Source organism: Neodiprion lecontei, chromosome 2, assembly GCF_021901455.1.
Source record: "Neodiprion lecontei isolate iyNeoLeco1 chromosome 2, iyNeoLeco1.1, whole genome shotgun sequence".
NCBI lineage: Eukaryota > Metazoa > Arthropoda > Insecta > Hymenoptera > Diprionidae > Neodiprion > Neodiprion lecontei.
Window position 1 is genome coordinate 5,406,326 of NC_060261.1, and position 18,747 is coordinate 5,425,072.

General features: G+C 39.6%; 1 protein-coding gene and 1 non-coding gene across 2 annotated transcripts in view; both read left to right on the forward strand.

Annotated features, from left to right (window-relative positions):
- LOC107224435 overlaps positions 1-18,747 on the forward strand; it is a 192,503-nt gene that overhangs the window by 44,955 nt on the left and 128,801 nt on the right. Inside the window, exon 3 of the mRNA XM_046732611.1 lies at positions 6,324-6,521. Coding sequence (XP_046588567.1) covers positions 6,324-6,521 — 198 coding nt within the window. The remainder of the gene's footprint in view (positions 1-6,323; positions 6,522-18,747) is intronic.
- On the forward strand, positions 13,968-14,108 carry LOC124293184. The gene has a single exon (XR_006903131.1). It is a non-coding gene; the product is annotated as a U4 spliceosomal RNA (small nuclear RNA).

Consider the following 18,747-nt stretch of genomic DNA (forward strand, 5'->3'; position numbering starts at 1 on the left):
CTGATATATGTATATATATACACGGGTTAAAGGTTACGGTGCTGCTGTTCTGCACGACTAGATTCGTTCTGCACGTTACCGCATATTCCACGTGTGTCACACTAGCATTTGTAAAATTTGCTAAATGTGACCGAGATGAAAAGAAAAATGTCACCGTACATTGTTTTTTTTTTTTTTTTATTTTTCCTTTTTCATTTTCCTCGGTATCTAAATGAGCGATAATTAAATGATATAATATGAGGCAGGGGGGAGGGGGGTTGGAAATTTTTTAATCAAATCGCCCGCGCCGTGCTGCAGCTTTTATATTTCCTCATACGAATCGCGACGCAACTCGATAATCACTTACGCGTGGGTTTTGATTAATGTGCGTTTCCAATTACTTGGCAAAGTCTACCCCCTCCAGTTACTACTACTTCTACTACTACTACTACTTTTGCTGCACGGCAACGTATATACGTATATAGGTACAAGGTACCTTTTCGTTCCATCGATCGATTAATCACGCCGACTTAACGCTCGTTTTAACCATTAGATTTGAGCATTATTTAACGGAAGAATTAAGCCGTGAACGTTTTGTGAATTTTAAACCGTGCGCGTGCTTGTACCCCTTTTGGTTTGTTCATAAAAATTCATCAAGCCAGCAGAGAATAAGTTACGGATAGTCAACTTCTCTATTTACAATGCTTTCTACGTATATCGAGCGTGTCGGCAAAAACTAGATATCGTATAACGAGAAATAAAACGTGATGGATTTTTTATTTATTAATTTTTTTTTTTTTTACTTCTAATAATCTTTGTCGAGTTTCGATGGAAGTATCGAACGAAAAAAGTTTGGTTACCTACACGGATTTGAATTACTACACTCGGACATTTCGGAAGACCGACAGACGGGAATTCGAGGCAGCCATGATCGGATGCTATGCAACGAAAGTGGAAGTGATTGATCCATGGATCCTTGAATGGAGGATTTTTATTTTTTCTCTACCGACGTTGTTGCTGCTGCTGCTGCTAGACGTTTAAAACCTCCGTAAATGTGCATACTGCATGTACATATGTACGTATGTATTGTGTTATTACACATTGTAAGCTGTGCACGTTTCATATTCAGGAGAACGAGGAGAATTCGTGGGCTGCAATGTAATTGTCAGGTGGCAGGTGCCGGTCAGAGTGATATCCTGTCTGTACCACGAATTCTCTCTCTCTCTCTCTCTCTCTCTCTCTCTGTATTAAATTATATTCCATACGACGCGGTGCAGTTGACATGAAGAATGCCAAACGGATGCAGCGCACTTCACTGGCTCATACGTACATGTATAATATATAATATGACGTGTATACCGATTGGCGGCAGAATATCGCGTTAATCCATAATAGGCGCGTTTATAAAGAAGCTACCTTCCACCTAAATGACACTGCATATTTCTTTCTTTCGTATTTCATAAGAATTTATATTAAATAACGGTTTAATCAGACGGTCGATTAATCAAACTGATCGTCGAGTAGAGACCATTATGTGTACGGTATAAAAGAAACGGGTAAATACAAAAATATTCAGAGTTGTGTTGGATTTTTTTTTTTTTTCTTACTTTCTTACTTTTATTGTGTTTTGAAACATTTGCGTTTTACAACTTTACTTGGATATAATATTAGGGGCGGTCTACGTCAACTCCACCACTTGCCACCGTAATTTGTTATATGGTAGTACAGTGGGAGAAATTTTTATTTTCGGTTACCGCTCGGTCCCCCTAACTATTTTCATTTTTTATCACAATCGAAAAATATAGTTCTAGGTAGAAAATGAAAATTAGTTTTCTAGCTGTTACCGGAAAGTCTGGTATCCGTTACTATTCTTTATCGTTACTATCATTGTTGCTATATTTTCCTGCAACTGTTGCGAAAATTTAACGCTCGTGCAATGATAAATTGACGTTAAAGCCTTGTTTAACTAAAAAAGTAGAGTAAACCGAAGAAACCGATTTTGCGTTGCGATAACCAAAAAAGGATCGACGATAGCGCAAAATGTTTAGGCGTACCTCGTTTTTCGTAATTCCAACAACATTCAAACACTTTTTTTAACGATACCTGTTTTACTCAATTTTTCTAGTTACTGTAACAAATGAAATCTTTCTCACTGTAGCATCAATTTAAATAAAAAAAGTGAAAAATCGAGCGAGTGCCATCTTAAATGTAACGTACTACGCTCATCGTTCGAGAGAATCTTTCTTTTAATCCAAACACATTTTTCAGAGGATGCCACGATAGAAATTTCCAAATTTCTCTTTCGTCCAGCACCCCAATATAATACATATATCGGATGTTTTTTTTTTTTTTTTTTTTCACCTCATGTTCCCTTCGAAAAGTTAGTTTTTAGTCTCAAACGAAACCTCGTGAATCCGAACTCGGTAGCAAAATTCTAAAACGTGACTAATCCGGTTTGAATTTTTCAGACACTCTAACGGAAATATCCTGAAAACTATACTAGTTGGGAAACCGTTTTTGGTTTCATTTTTTAGGCAATCAAATTTTCTGTAAAAAAAAGTTGAGACTAATATACACCTAAATGTTCATCTTGTATTCGATACGATCGTTTAAAGTTGAGTACGTTGAATAAATGAATAAAGATGCTTATCATACACACACACACACACATATATATGTATATATAACCAGTTGAACAACTCTTCAAGGGAATGATTCAATATTAAGACAGAATGGCTCGTCGTTAGGTGAAGAGGCTGAAAGTACCAGAGGATCAAGCATGTAGATAGTTCGTTAACTCCTTTCACGAAGTTCGTCCGCGTCTGCAAGCTTTCGAAAACGAATTAATGAATCTACCAGAGTAGAAATATCGCAGATTTAGTTTTGTACCTAGTACCTAATACAATAAGCTTGTAATTATTAAGAGTGGAAAAAAAAATTATACAAGTACCGAATTTAATATCGCTACAATTAATGTACGAAAGCTCTGATTTAAACTTGTTGCAAGAATTAAGAGAAAGTGAAGATTTACCGAATAAACAAGTGAATTAAAAAAAACAAAAAAAAAAAAAAATCGAAACGAATGAATAATGAATTAATAAAAAAGGAAAAAAAATATTCATGGGATGAGAAGGAGCGAATAAATTTTACGAAGGGCCGAACGGCGCGTGGCTTCGGAAACGAATGATTAAATCCATTCATGGGCGTAACGTAGAGCGTGCAATATATGAGCCTGTCTAGTCGCACGCGTGCGTCGCGCGTTAAACCTGTCCAAACATCCTACTTGGTATAAAACTACCCACATACGATACGCTGGATATGTACACGTTATATATATATGTATATTCCGAGCGAATATCACGCGGAGAATGAGAGAGAATTTATCACGTGCGTTTGGTACGGACATAAATTCGTACCGCTGCAAAGCTGCAGAGTCCGTGCAGGGGTGCAAAAGCTCTAAAAAGCCGGGCAAAATTCACAACTTTTTTTTTTTTTCTCCTCAAGGCGATACGAGAGGATAAATTCAATATCATATTTTGATGATTTATTATTACGAAAGATAGAAAAAAAAAAACAGATAACAAATAACAGATGAATGGTAAAATTGTAGAACAAAAGTTTAGATGCAGGTTTTATATTTGATATACCTATATATTTTTAAAACGATTAAGAATTTTGGATATTCATTTGAGCTTCACTTGACGAGGGCTTATTATTTTGTTGGGGAAATTGTTTTAGCGCAAAGTTACTGTTACAGATTTATATTTGGGTGAAACGGTGAGTTTGATGTCGCGGTTTGTGGTAAATATCGATTTCAATGAAATATTGAAGGATTGAAAATGCACGAATACCAAGAATATATAGTCTTCTTAATAAAATAAGCTATCGTCGAAATCTAACAAATAGATAGTAGATATTTTTATAAGTGATTTTGAAGCGATTTGAAATGCACAGTCAACATGTAGGCTCTATAATAGTTGATAATTCTGTAATTATTATTACCTTTTTCTTATATTTTCAAACAAATGTTCTTCGTTTATATCGTGAATATGTGTAAATTCTCGCTAATCCGTAAACAGCGACTATCTCGTAATAAAATAATCAGGAATAAAGTATCGGTTCTCGACCCTTTGAGTCACACATTATTATGCTGAGTAAATTTTTTTTCAATCAATTCGTTTCCAACAATAATAATTTACATTACGTCGCAATAATTACTCTCGAGTACTGAAAACCTGTTAGCATACTATCGGAATTAGGAAAAAACCGCAAAGAATATACAAAAAATGGATATAAATTAAGTGGGAAAAATACTTTTACCGCACTACGAGTGAAAGGGTTAAACGAGCGTTAATATTTCGCTTCTCGTTCTCACCGTTCGTCGTGCAGTCTAGTCATGAGGGCGGAAGTCGATTGCGGGTGGGCGAAAATCGGTACGCGATATCGAAACGCGGGTAGTTTGCGGCTTTTGAAGCACAGTTCGCGTATTGTTACGTAACACGTACCGCAGGATGCGGCGCACAATGAACCCTCATTGCGGTGGGAATCCGTATCTCTGTGGGATTGAAGCTGCAGCATCCTGCGGGGGATGGAGGAACATCGGGGCTTGCACCCTTCGTCCGGACCCTGACAAAACGACCCTCCGAATTATACTGTATACACATATCCTTGTAATCAATACGTTCGTAGATCCTCTCAGCAAACTTACGACGAATTGGCCAATTTATTCGCTACTCACTGGGAGGGGACGAAATGCATTTTCATTTCTACTTGATTCATCCATTCATTATATTTATCCGTTGAGGCAAGCTGAGCAGAATATATGTACAGTTTTTTTTTTTTTTGGTTTTTTGGAAAATTGACCTTCAACCGTCTGCTTTCCGATAATTTTTTTTTTTCCTGTAGGCGAATTCGAAGATTCGCGTTTGGCTTTTCGTAAAATACTGATCGAAAAATGCGGATTTTCATTATTTCTTATTACATTAACATTTACGTGTTTTTGGGATACGGTGTGGACGATTTGCAATCTATTGAAATGTAATATTTTTTTGTAAATCTTCGTATTTCTTTGAGTAATTCTATCTTTTTTTCTCTCCTCTCTTTTAAACCTTTTTTAGTCGATTAATTCAGTATTCCAAGTTTCATCTATGTTTCGAAATTTCATCTTGAGATCGGGTTGATACTTTTCTTTGATTATTACGACAGCGTTATACCTACGAATTTTCCCTAAAGAGTAAATTAAATTACCTCCATATCGTGGTGAGCGTAACCGAAAGTTTTCCTATATTTTTCTCGGGTTGGCTAGCCATTCAATTGACTTGTTTCCACGTCCTTGTTATTAAGTCATCCAAATTGAATAGTCTGGATTTTGCAAAGCTTAACTTGAAATTCACTGATTCGCTCTCAGCACTCTCGCGTCCCATTGAATTTTGCTACCTCTTATTATTTTGCGCTCATTAACTGTAAGCATGTAATTTGGGAAGACGAGACCTACAGGTAATCGCGTCATTTGCAAGACACACGCCAGATTTCAGAGCTAAGACACGTGGGAAAAATAAAAAAAAAAAGAAATGATAAAATAACAACTAGGCTAAAAAATAACAAACACGTTTGTTATTATACGACTCCACGCGTCTTTGCAACTTGAATTTTGATACGTACGGAATTTCTCGCATGTATGTACATTATGTATGTAATACGTCACGAAACACGGGCGTGTTTTATAACTTATGCGCATAAATATATATTTGCATTAGTAATGAACGTCTTCTCGTACGACTTGTACTATATAATTACCGGATCGCCGAACCTTTGATTTTAGCGTCAAAATTATTATTGTTACATCCGCATCTCACCCACCAAAAAAAAAATGATATACCTTTGTTAATGAACATTGAATTGAAAAAAAAAAAAAAATGAAATACGTGTCGATTGTTTTTCGTAGTTTTATCTGACTGATCTGATTACGTCTTACGTCTTGTGTAGCATATTATACAAACTGTTTCTGCCGGCGATGTAGTTGATACGAATTTTCGAGGTTAGAATCTTAAATAATTGAGGCGGCGGCGAGGAAAGGTTTGGGAAGCATTTGTTATCGGGCCGGAAAGTTGATTCTTCAAAGAACGGTGGGAATTTAAAGCTTTACGCTCTTTGAAACTTCAGACGCACACATTTTGCGTAGGTTTGCCCGCCTGCGTCGCAGACAAGATTTCGCCGACCAATGAGATTTAATTATTCGACGCATGTGCGGTTGGTTTTCAAGTTTCAAGAGAGATTGTCCCGGTATATATAACGCGCGTCACTGTCTAACAATTATCATATATCTAATCTGATTTTCTTTTCAGGGACGGTACGACGTCGCGACGTTGGTTAAAAATCTCCTCGGACCAATATACGGTAACGGAGTCCTCGACCTACTGACCAGACAGGCGCGAGACATCCTGGTATGCGCTTATCACGGGAATCTTGATGAATTTTTAAAGTCCTTCTTATCGCCGGCAGCCACGCTCCTCGCCGAGGTCAAGGAAGTAGCCATGAAAAATGTGAGTATTTTCATCAAATTTAAACAAATAAAACGATTGTGCGAAAAAGCTTTATATATATATATATATAATATATATATATATATATATATATATATATATATATGTATGTATTTACATTACATTACGTTACTCGACTTTTATTTTATGACTACGCGAAAAGAGCTACATTCGAGTTTTCCGGTCGCGAATTTACTCCCTGAACTTGAATACTCTCCGCGGGTGGTGTCGCGACAACGAATTATGGGGGAGACCAGGCTGTGAAATCGTTCAGAAACAGGCGTAATCCTTCCCCCCCTCTCCCTCCCTGTACCTCTCGACAGTCACGTTTACACGTGCCGACGTCGCGGCGTCGGGCCGCACCGCGACGACGTTGACACTCCAAAAGCCACGTGCTCCTCCTCCTCCACATCCTCTTCATCTTTCCTGCAGCTTTTCAACAGCTATACAACGTAATCGTCGAGAGTCGCGGCTTACCGCTAACTGGATTATTCCGACAACAGAGGGCGGCTCTTGCTCATATTCTATCCGGGGTTTCGTGTCGCTTGTTAATCGATCCGCCCGCACCAGGGGATTTTATAGTGTTATTGCATGGGGGGGGGGGATCGAATCCGGATCTATAATTTTGAAAAAGAGATTCGTTCTGAAAAGTCGTCAATGTTTTGTTGGTTTTTTTTTTAAATCATGAAATTGATACAAAAGAGCCAGGTAGAATTATTTTTGGTTAACAAGCAGATAGAACAAGGCAAAAAATCAGTTATGCTTTGTATCGTGACAACATGACCCTAAAAAAAAGCTCATTGGATTTGGGAACAAAATCATAGGTATGCCCGAGTAAAGAGAAAAGCAGAAAATGAGCTTGCAAATAGCGTGATTAGAATTAGATGGGAATTTCCGAAAGGGAGTTACGAATTACCCTCATTAGTCTGATGTGTGTAGGTAGGTAGTATGAGGCTGTACCTACACAGGTGCATAGAATACTCGAGAAAAGTCAAAGCGTAAACCGCAAGATACATTTGAGGAGGTAAGACCTTCGGCAAAACAACCGTAATCGTGATAAAAATGTGGTTCATCTTCTTTATATATTTATACAATTTACGCCAATTATAATAACATTTGCCCGCCTGGAGATTTCTTCGAGTAAGTTCATCATCTTGGCCAGGGTTGTGACTTGGCGTGGTGTTGGATACGTTCTTCAGTACTTGTACGTGTGTGGGTTTGTAGGTACATATAAAGTATGTAACATACCTGTGATATTCCCAGAAAGAACATTAAAGACTTCGAACGACGACGCCCACGCGACAAAATAACTGACATTGAGCGAACCTGGATAAAGTGCTGGGGTGCAAAGAGCAAGGAGAAGAGAATTTTCCATCTTTGAAACACCGCTCACACGGTTACAGTAATGTTCAGAAAATTCAATTTGATGGTTAATTTCTTCGTTGCAATCTAACGCAACGCTTTGTTGGCTATTTTTAGAGGTAGTACTTTGCATGTTGTGTCCTTTTAACGTTTAAAATCGTAATCGTGTATCGCATGGTTGTGTTGAAGATGAAGCTAGCAGCCAGAATCAGCAGTCAAATGCAGTTCAGTTTTATCCTCATATTTCTATCAAAGTATGGAGGTACAAAAGTAGGGGTGTGGTTGTAGCCAGTATGAAATTTCTCACGAGTAATGAGGTACCTACACCGGTTAAAGTTCGATGGCACGGCGAGACTGTGAGCAACCTAAGAAAACTATCCGCAAACACTGTGTTTACATATTCTCAAGTTCCAGTTAGCTACGGACTCCCATATACTCCCGTATTGGATATCGTATAGAGACGTTCGTCTCACCATTGGGCACGGTCAAAGTGGATGAAACCTTATACCGGTGATAGAATGTAATAGGTTCACCCACCACGAGGCTGAAGCTAGCAGCAAGAATTAGCAGCCAAACGTTTTAACGTTCATTCGAATAAGGTAGTAAAGTCCGGAAATCACAATTTTGTGACATACCTTGAACCCCGATACTTTTATACAACTATGAGGATAAAACTGAAGCGCATTTTTCTATTTCCAAAAAGTTTGTCACGTTTAGCTGCTAACTTTGGCTGCTAGCTTCAGGTTCATTCACCCATCAACTCAACTTACGCTCCTATTTTTACCCCGTTCCATATTGCAAATCGTACAGTGATAAAATCGGACCGAATGCAATGATTATGCGAACGATAAGTGATAAGGATCCTGACAAGCCACGGGCACCGTGGTTTTTTTCATGGTTTTCCATTATGTACTATACCAGGCAATGTATACTCGCAACTGCGTGTCCTACTATTCAGTTATCGACGTAGGACTCGAGTGTTCCCGAGTCTCAACCCAGCTGCGTATCGAAGCTATTCCAACGGTCTGGATGGCAAAAGATCATGCACCAGTCGTAAAGTCTCCAGTCTCCTCCAGTGTTCAAGGCCTGCGGTCCTGTGCCCAGGTTACCGTAAACGTTTTTATATTCTGGCACACAACGCGGTGACTTTTATAGTGACGTCGAAAGACTGTGAATCGCTTCCATTTAGGGAACTCACGATTTCCGGATGACCGGAATCGAATCGGAAGAAAAATCATCATCAGGGTTTTGGTACTAGAAACTGTGCAGGCTTACAAGTCGAGGAAGGGTGAGGTAGGCTGAGGAAGGAGGATGCAACGGAGCCGTTCTCACGTCAGTTTCGACGTTCAACATTGTTGACACTCCTCGCCCACTGGCCCCAGCCAGCCTCGCCTGCTTGCTATCCTGGGAATATTCCCGAGCTGCCTGACTGCAAGCGCCCACGCAACCGTTGGGTGACCGGATTCTGAGAGTAGTTGGCTCCCGGGGTCGGAGCCTACTGTGCAGGATCCAACGGAGCCGGCCGTGGATGAACAACTTTAACGGAAAATATACGTCGTCCTCTGCCTGCATCCCTTGCACAAGGAGTGTGTGCCTGCGTCGAAGTCAGGACGGGTTACAGAGATTAGTCCATCTTCACACTCGTGCAGAGATGCAGAATTTATACTGTAACGAGTAGACTTTTCTGGTTTCGGTTGATGTAAAACACCAAGGTTCGTTGTATACGACAGTAGCACAAGCATTCTAGGTATAAGGTACGAACTGGTGGTAGACGTTATCGTAATAGTGGAAACGGGACTGTCGCCTTTCGGTATATGCAGTATGTGGATGTGGATGTGGGTGTGTTTCAGGTATCGTAACTATCTACCTGCATAACCCGCGGGAAGGAATGTCAGGGGGAAGAGGATGTTTGTGCGATGACGTAACGGTGCCGCGTTATTCTATCCTGATTGACAATGATTGAAGGTTTCTTGTGTATGCGCTCATACGTAGATGATGCAGGACTGTATCCGCAGTTGGCTTACACGTTGTACCCTGTACAAGTAGACGTTTACACGTGAATACCCGTGTAACGTCTTCACCCGCAACCCGATCACCGTCTTTCTGTGCACTCCACAGGGTCGCGCCGCGCCGTTTCGGCCCATTGGAACCCGCGAGGATCACATCCACCTCCATCCTCTTCTGCATTTTAACATTTTGAACTCTGAACCCTCGACCACCGTAGGCATGACCATCGCGAGATAAATTCGAAGCCAGGAGAAATTTCTCGACCTCTGCGTAGCAGAGATAGAGTCAGCTTGTCCCACCGTGGTAGCATGCACGTGGTGGATGAGGTAGTTGGAACACTCTCGGTATTCCGTTTCGGTTTTTCCCGATAAAACCTACAACCGGAATACCGATTTTTAGTCGCTCGGTGCGACTCGCTTCCGACGGAGTTGACACTCCGAGCACGGCCTGCACTTACGACACTTATCGCTTACGACCATGCAGCGGATCTCGACCCTGTCTTCTTTATCCCCACACTTTGGCGGCGACTTATTAAACCGGGGATTAGGAATAGGACTCGACCCAGTTCCTTCGGGGTCCGGTCCACGCTCCCTTCCCTCCATAGATTTCATCGCTTTCATGGGTTCCGCCTCGGACAAAGGGGTTCACTTTCTTTCCAAGACGAATGAATCTAACTGCTTTTTCGTGTAATTCGTCAAAGTCATGCATCCGAATTATTTTAAGCATTGTTTATATCGACTCAGGATCGCAGCCATTTTCATCGCGATTCTCGGTTCACAACACACGGTAGCAGTATGCAGGAATTTGCTTTGATCCTTGGTGTGGGGCTCGCATTGTCCCGACGAAGAACCGGAAGTCACGGTATTGAAATTAACACCTGAATATATGCCTCGCGCGACCGGCGCTGCTGCTGCTGCTGTTGCTGCTGATACACGTGCTCGCGTGATCACCGTGTATATTCATCCGAACGTGCGAGCGCGAGATTCGAGATTTTGATAAGATGGTCATCGCCAGTTGTCCTCGCGCCGACTATCGTTTCTTGGCCTATCCGACTCGCCTCGTCGCATCGTTGCAGGTAAAGCACCATGATTCTTGAGGCACTCTGGACAAGCGCTTCATCAATTTTCCGTTCATTCCGCTATACGTGTTTATTTTTTCCCCCTCATTTCTCTTCCTGCTCACGCTCAGTGACTGTTATTTCTTTTATTTCTTTTTATTTTGGTCATTTGTTTTTCCTGTCTCACTTCGATGCCGATAGTCAATCACACGGCCTTAGACATCTTCTTATTCTTCCGCTTCATCTTCATCTTTTGATATAGGTTGCTGGATAGATGGTAGATGAATGGACAGAAGAAGGTTAGGATGTTTGCTGTGCAGCTCCTTAATGACCGTGTCTCCTGGATTACCCAATACTCTGGAATCGTGGAATTCATGGTTGAGCATTGACCGTAATTCATTTGTGGTTTACGGCTTTGGGTACGGGATTTCGAAAGCTCGATCTTCCAAGACCGTTAATAATGGTACGAGAGTCAATTACGGCATGGCATGTGACATTCAATTAGCGTACGCCTACTAGAACTTGCTTAAGAAATTGTAATAAACAATACGGAAAACGATCTTACTGCGTTTTGCTCCCAGTTTTTTACGTATACTCTCGTCTATAAAGTAAATACAGCATGTCTACTTCCATCTTTGCTATTCCGAAGATTGATATGCATGCCTGCAAATACATGCATATACAGTACGGGTTAAAGGTACGCGGGAGAGAGTTTTTGTACCACCCGTTCCTTCGTACGTCCTTCAATGGTCAATAAATTAATCTGCTGATAGGCCAATGGTTATACCCTGCACGTTATACCTTGCAAAAACTGATACACGGACAGTACTAGCAAAAAGCTCAGACGCTTCGTTCTTCATGCTACTCCTCGTCTTGTTAATAACGAATGGTGCGCGTAACTGCTAAGTGGAAACCTGGCGAGATAGAGAGAGAGAGAGAGAGAGAGAGAGAAAAGTAAAATTCTAGCCATGTTCTAGATTGGTTAATTGAACATAACCCGAAAGAGGTTTGGTTCACTTACCAGCAAAGCCGCGTAAGAATTTAACTCAGTCTACGGCGATCAAAGAGGCATGAAACCCTTTCGTACCGATCAGACTAGTTGTAAAAGTTACTTCTTCTTGGTGGCGGGTGCATTCGGCTCCTGAAAGACGGACGTGGATAGACAGATAGACAGACGAACGCGTGCAGTATCCGAACTCCTATCTTGAACTGGTCGTCGTTGCTCTCGCCTACTTCCTCCTCCTTCTCGATTCTTCTGATGTGTTCAATAGATGCTGGATGCGCTTGTACGTCGTAGGCTGCACGTTGTTATATAGACAAGTATGCGGTTCGTTCACGTCGCATATGCAGTGATTACCTGTATTAGGATCGTAATGAAATATTGGAGGGTATATATCCTTCACCTTCAATAGTTATTACCCCATTCATGAATATTTTATGTATATGGTACGCAGTATTCAGGTCTTCGGAAGTCGTGATTCGACCGCCTCCGCGTAACCCACAATTTTCATTCCCATGGTCTTCTTCTTCCTCTTCTTCTTCTGTCGTGAAAGATATTGAAGTCAGGATTCTCACTAGGGCGAGTAGATATTCATGGAAATTCTTTTCCTGTTAATACAATAAGCTTCAAATACAATTCACGATGAAACGATTTAGTTCGTATGGTGTAGACGATGCAATTGAAGACTGAAAAGTGATTTCAAGGAACGATTCACGCGTATGAGTCCAGCAGTTTCATTACAGCTTAATCGATGACGATTTATCCGGTTAACAGAGTATTAAAAATAAAACAATGAGTTGAAGGAGGTGATTAAGCTAATGAACCGAAAGAACATTCCTCCAAACTGCCTCGAGGCATTTTACTTTTGGGAGGGGATTGAAATGGGACGATAGAAAATCTGAACTAGAAGAGACACCGGTTTTCCAATCGGAAACTTGACGTGCCAGAAAGTGTTTCTGTTAAAGACAGATGCGATAATAGCGTAACAACGCGTTCCGAGGGTTCAAAGACGGCGCTGATAAGTCATGTGGGAAGGTATGGCAGGTATATAATGCATATGTATAAAACATTTCAGAGATACGTAGGTACATATTTACGTTTTGAGCTCGTGCTCCTCTTCATATAAAATCGGCCCCGGGGCGAGTCTTTCGATGCTTTCTACCTTCGAGCTGATCTCATGAATCTGATCTTTCGGGTGCAGGATGCGGACGGGAGCGCCGACTTCCAACCACTCGTAATATCATGGGGAGGGTAGGGACGAGGGGAGGAGGACTATTTATAGTCAATGAAATATACTTTTACGACTATGGGTCCTAGCTAGCTTCGATCGATACTTCTATGCACTTACTTCTTCTTCTTCTTCACTCGTGATTGGGGGCTTAAACTCACAGAGTCTAGAATGATTTATCACCACCACCCCGAGCTACGATTCAAACTGTTGGCTCAATTTCAATTCTGTTCTCTGTCTCTCTCTCTCCCTCTCTTTCTCTTGCAACTCTATTGTACCTTCAGCCATAATTTCACAAACATGAACCCGAAATTGATTCTAGTTTTATTTCGGTTTTATTTCCTTTTCTTCGATCTTTATTACCGGTACTCAAATAACAAGTTACTGAAAGGGTCTTGTTTAGAAATTAATTATACCGTAATAAAATTGATCTATGATTTTTTTTTACGGGTATCGGTAGTATCTGAACATGGTAAACGTATAGTTCAATGAATTCGCTTCGATAAACTTCGCTTTCGGCCAAATTGTAGATCCTGCATTTTTCTGCACTGCGAAATGATAACTCTACAACAAATGTGTAAGTTCCGCACACGAGAATCCCCGTTTTGCAATTTTTAATTTTTACCGTGCAATGGCGTCACTGCAAACGGTACGACTCATTTGTACTATCGGGTGAACAGATATCTTCTTTACCTCGAGTGTTCTGAAATTCACCACCGGGTGGCGACAATTCTCGCGGTGAAATACTGACTACATTTCTTATGGATAGGGCTTATAGTCCAAAGTTTTATCAGCTTTGCGCAGTGGCGATATCGTAACCAATGAGGTTCTACCGAGGTGCGATTTTTGCTAGTTGAAAACTTTTACCAATATCCCGCCAAGACGATGTGAAAAACCATCGGCGATGGCAATTTTTGATGGCTCCTACGGGGGCTGATTAATCATTACTCAAACTCAAGAACTTTGATCGGACAACCACCCTCAAGTATAAAAAAAATTTCTCTGATTAGCTGTCGACTTCGTATCTGTACTTAAGATTTGCGAACGATCTCGCAAGCATTGCGCAAAACCAGAAACGCAACTCACTAAACTTGGGAGGATTGAGGTCGTGCAATAATCTAGTGAACGGATTTCTCTATTTTAATTGGCTTGGAACGGAAACAATTATCGTTCTCCGGAGTTTGAGTTATAATTAATTTCGTCGAATAAATTTAAAGTTGACATATCGTCGTCGACGAAAAATTCTTATGTGTAGGAATATGACTTGACATTACCGTAAATTAATTTTTTGATTTCGTAAACGTTCTCGAAGTGAGAAATTGATCGCAACGTTATGGCATGGTGGTTACGAACTCAACTTTTACTACTTAGTCTTTGCATTATTTACTTTTTTTTTTTCTTACTATTTTCTGTCACAATTATCTATCATTCATTGAAGCTTGAGGTTCGAATAGAAAATATTATACCTAATTAAGAAAGGAAAAACGAAAAAAATAGTAATTTTCATGGAAATGAAAGTTCTCTCACGTATCTGTAAACGAATTTGAAAATTTCGACTGTAGCAGAATAATTCCGGGCATTGTTTGAAAGAAAGGATAGAAAAAAAAAAAAAAAAAAAATGAGGAAAAGTGAGAGTGGTTTGCCGGTTTAGTTAGTTCAACTTAACTGGTAATGCCCGCAAATAGGTATACCGAATCTAAGTATACATGGACTACATACTCGCCAATTAATGCTTCAACCTAATTACGTCACCAGGTGCTAACCAAGTGATCGTGCAATTAATAAAACACCGTGTCAAATGTCACTCTGTTGCTACTATTTCCAGCTTATAGGAACTCGTTGCGAAATGAAATGTTGTAACGATTGTTTTCCTCCTTTTTTTTTCGATTCTTCGTATCCCTCATCTTTCTCTGCAGTACCGTATAAAGATACTTCAGCGTTACAAAATAATCTCGATACGTTTAATTAAATTCAGGAAGTCGGTGATACACAGATTCATGAAGTAACTATTTTTTTTTTTTTTCACGGCGGCAATTTTCACCGGTCAATTACGTATTGAATAACCTTTGTCCCTCGCCCCATATTTTTTAACCACTTTTCCTGCATTTAATTCCCTCGTCATTAAACGCAGGCGCCAACCGTTTAAACGATCGATTAAACCAACAAAAACGAATGCTTCTGTTTCTCTATTTTTCTCCCTCTTACTATTTCTAATTCCGATTGAACGGGAATTCCAACGGTCGTAATTTCTTTCGCTTTGTTGCGTGCTTAATGCATCGGATTCAGCCTGAGCAGGTCGAGGTCACTCTTTAATGCTGTATGATCGGCCATGCAAACTATTTCCACCCAGTGAACACGATCAATAGGATAGATTCGTGTGTGCGTCATGCACATCACCCGCATAAGCACATTCGCATCCGTAACTAGTAGGTAACTAGAGTCGATTGTCGGTATATCTAGTCCTTTATTACTCGTAGATATTTATAGCCTTAAGACTCGTTCATCCGTGGCTGGTTAAACAAATGCGGTTGTAGGAAAGAAAGAAAAAAAAAAATTACAACAAAGGTATAACGCAAAAAGGTGAAAAAATCAAAATTACACCGCGATAAAAGATAAGGGAAGGCTACGAAGGACCTGCGAAAATAAAAGTTGAACGAAATATACCGTAAGCTGAAAAATTTAAGTTTCAGAACCTTATCTTACCGTACCACGTGTCGAGACTTACCTGCTCACTTAATTTTATCGCTACTCTGCCGTGCAATTTTATTGTCGAGCAATTAAAACTTCTTCCTCAATTATACCACGAGCGTCTCTACCTTCTGCAATGGAATACACGCCTTATCTTCATCTTCTTATTCTTTGTGTTTTTTTTTTTTGTTTTTTTCTTATTTACCTTTTGCTGCACCCTGATTTAACAATTTTCACCACTTTACGTTTCACGTTTCGGATTACGTGGAGAGAAGAAATTTCGGGAAAGTTTTTCGATACGCGCGAAAGTTGCAAAATTTTTCCTGAGAATTACAGTTTCGAACATGCGGAATGTGTAGCGTGTTTACACGATTAATCGACACAGAATTAACAACGATTTACCCAGGTCAATTTTAAATAGATGACGAAACGTCAGATGAGGAAATATTTCGAGGCAATTTCTCTTGTAGGTAAGAATTTCTCCACCAAAATACCATCGCCGTTATATTATTATACAATATATACCGTATGCCTGTAACTTTCGCAAAAATTATGTACGCCCGTTAGTTGAAAAGTGGGTAGCAAAAAAAAAAAAAAAGAGCGCAATTTTTATCACTCTCGGGCGTCTAATTCGCGTGATTTCTTTCTCTCGCCTACTATATTAATATATAATATATATATATATAGATATAGGTCAGAATCCCAGCTTTGCTTCCCATCATACCGAAAACAATGTTTGGGCGGGTTCGCGTGGCTAATCTATCAATAGACAAACAATGTTCACTGAATATCCAACAAGCAGAAAGTGTCAATTCTTTAGATCCAGATCAAAGATTGGTAGGTAAAAAGGAATAGAGTTCCGATGCTCGACGAGGAGGAAGAAAATTTCTTGACGTATCAGCGGTTATTTTGCAGTTTTTTTTTTTTTTTCTTCTAAAATTTTATTATTATTGCTATTATTGTTATTCATAGATTGTCGTCACTTTATCACGACGCAATAAACACGGAATTATTATCATTCACATTACACGGGGTTCATTTCAATTCCGTTTTTGCAATTCCGATCCGTACCGCTCCGCATTATACATATTATAAAATCATTCAGCTTGTGTCTCTTTCGAGCCGTTTTCTTTTTCTTCTTCTTCTTCTTCCCGTGTCTGGTCCCGTAATGCAAATTACAATATCTGGGCGTGCGTGACGGATTGAGAAGAATCGAGCCGCTAAACCGAGTCTTTCTGCGCAACTAATGATAGGATAATATGAATAGGAGTAACCGTTTTATGCAAAATTATGAGAATAAAAAGAAAAAAGAAGTTTCTACGAGTCGTAGCGCACGACTTCGCTGGTTTGATCAAAAACTGCGTCTGTCGGGAACAGAAGAAAAATAAATGAAGAATTGTATTTTCTGCTTCGTAATTTTAATTATTCGGCGTGATCAATTATTCCGCAATGCAATTATCGTGTACGTTTGTATATAAATCTGTATATATGAATTTTTCTTCTTTTGTTATTGCTTTGGATTGGCAAATTAAGTTAACTGTATTTGCGTAGCTCTGAAAACAAAGATTTATTTCATTAATTACAAGTTGCGTTTACGTTATTCACTGAAACTCTTATCTGGAAACAAAAAAAGACATTCAAGTTTTTCATTTCGATTTTCGCTTACTTTTTTCAATCTTTATCATTTAATTGCGATTCAATTTTCCTTATACATCACACATGATATCGTTAATTCTATAGACATGGTTCTTTACTTTACTTTAGTCATACGAAGCGCGGCAAAATTCAAAACTGATGAAACACATTTTCCTTCATCTTCTTCACTTTAAATGTGATTGTGCATGTAATTTAAAATTAAACGTCACGAACGCGGCAGCATGTGCAGTTGAAATGCTTGGAATATGCGGATGTAAAAATACAATCAATCGGTCAATTTATCAGATATATCAATAAACACCGCAATGCTGTCCATTTAACTAATTCCAGTCACTAATTGCAGCGTGACTTAGTCGCGTTTAACGATAAAATTTATATTTACTCATTGTCATGTAAAAATACTGAAAAAATATTTTCTCTCATACCGAACTTGGCGAGTATGGTTTAGACAATCGGAATTTTGTCATCGGAGAGTGAAAGAGTTTGGGATAAATTTTGAGGGGGTGGGGGGGGGATACATTCGTACGAATATATGATAAAACAACGCTGCAAGACTTTCGCGACAGTTTTTTTTTTTTTTTATTTCTCTTTCTCGACATCTTCACTGACTCCATAATTTGTACAAAATATATCAACAACGAAAAGTCAGCGAACTTGTCGATTTTTTCGACTACACGTACCTAAATATCTGAAATGAAAATATTCAAGAATAAATTTATATATTTTAATTTTTTGTTCTTTTTGAATCGTTCAGCACAACCCGATGCTTTGTGCTATAAAAATTCCAACAGGGTGGCTGTTCCTGCACAATCTAATACACGTTGTACAGACATTACCTTACATCGAATGTGTGTGGGGCAACATAAATTCCGGTATTAGACACTGTCGTAATTCTCATGCTTATGCGTTTATATAACGTCAACTGACGATGCCGGGGGTAACGCGATAGTTCATCCAACCCGAGGGATTTGTGCAGAGTACCACCTGGCACGGTAGTTTTTTAACTCCACCATTTACCTTCTTCTTCTTCTTCTTCTTCTTCTTCTTCTTCTTCTTCCTCTTTCTGCATGCACTTGCGCCGTAGACGTTGCAGGCTGCCTTATTACACTTTTATGCATACGAAGAACCGCCGGAGATTTATTCGATAAAGGTGGAAAAAAAAATAATTATTCGCCGGATACGACGAGAAAGAAATTTCGAAATAACTCCAACGGTGAATAAGTTTTTC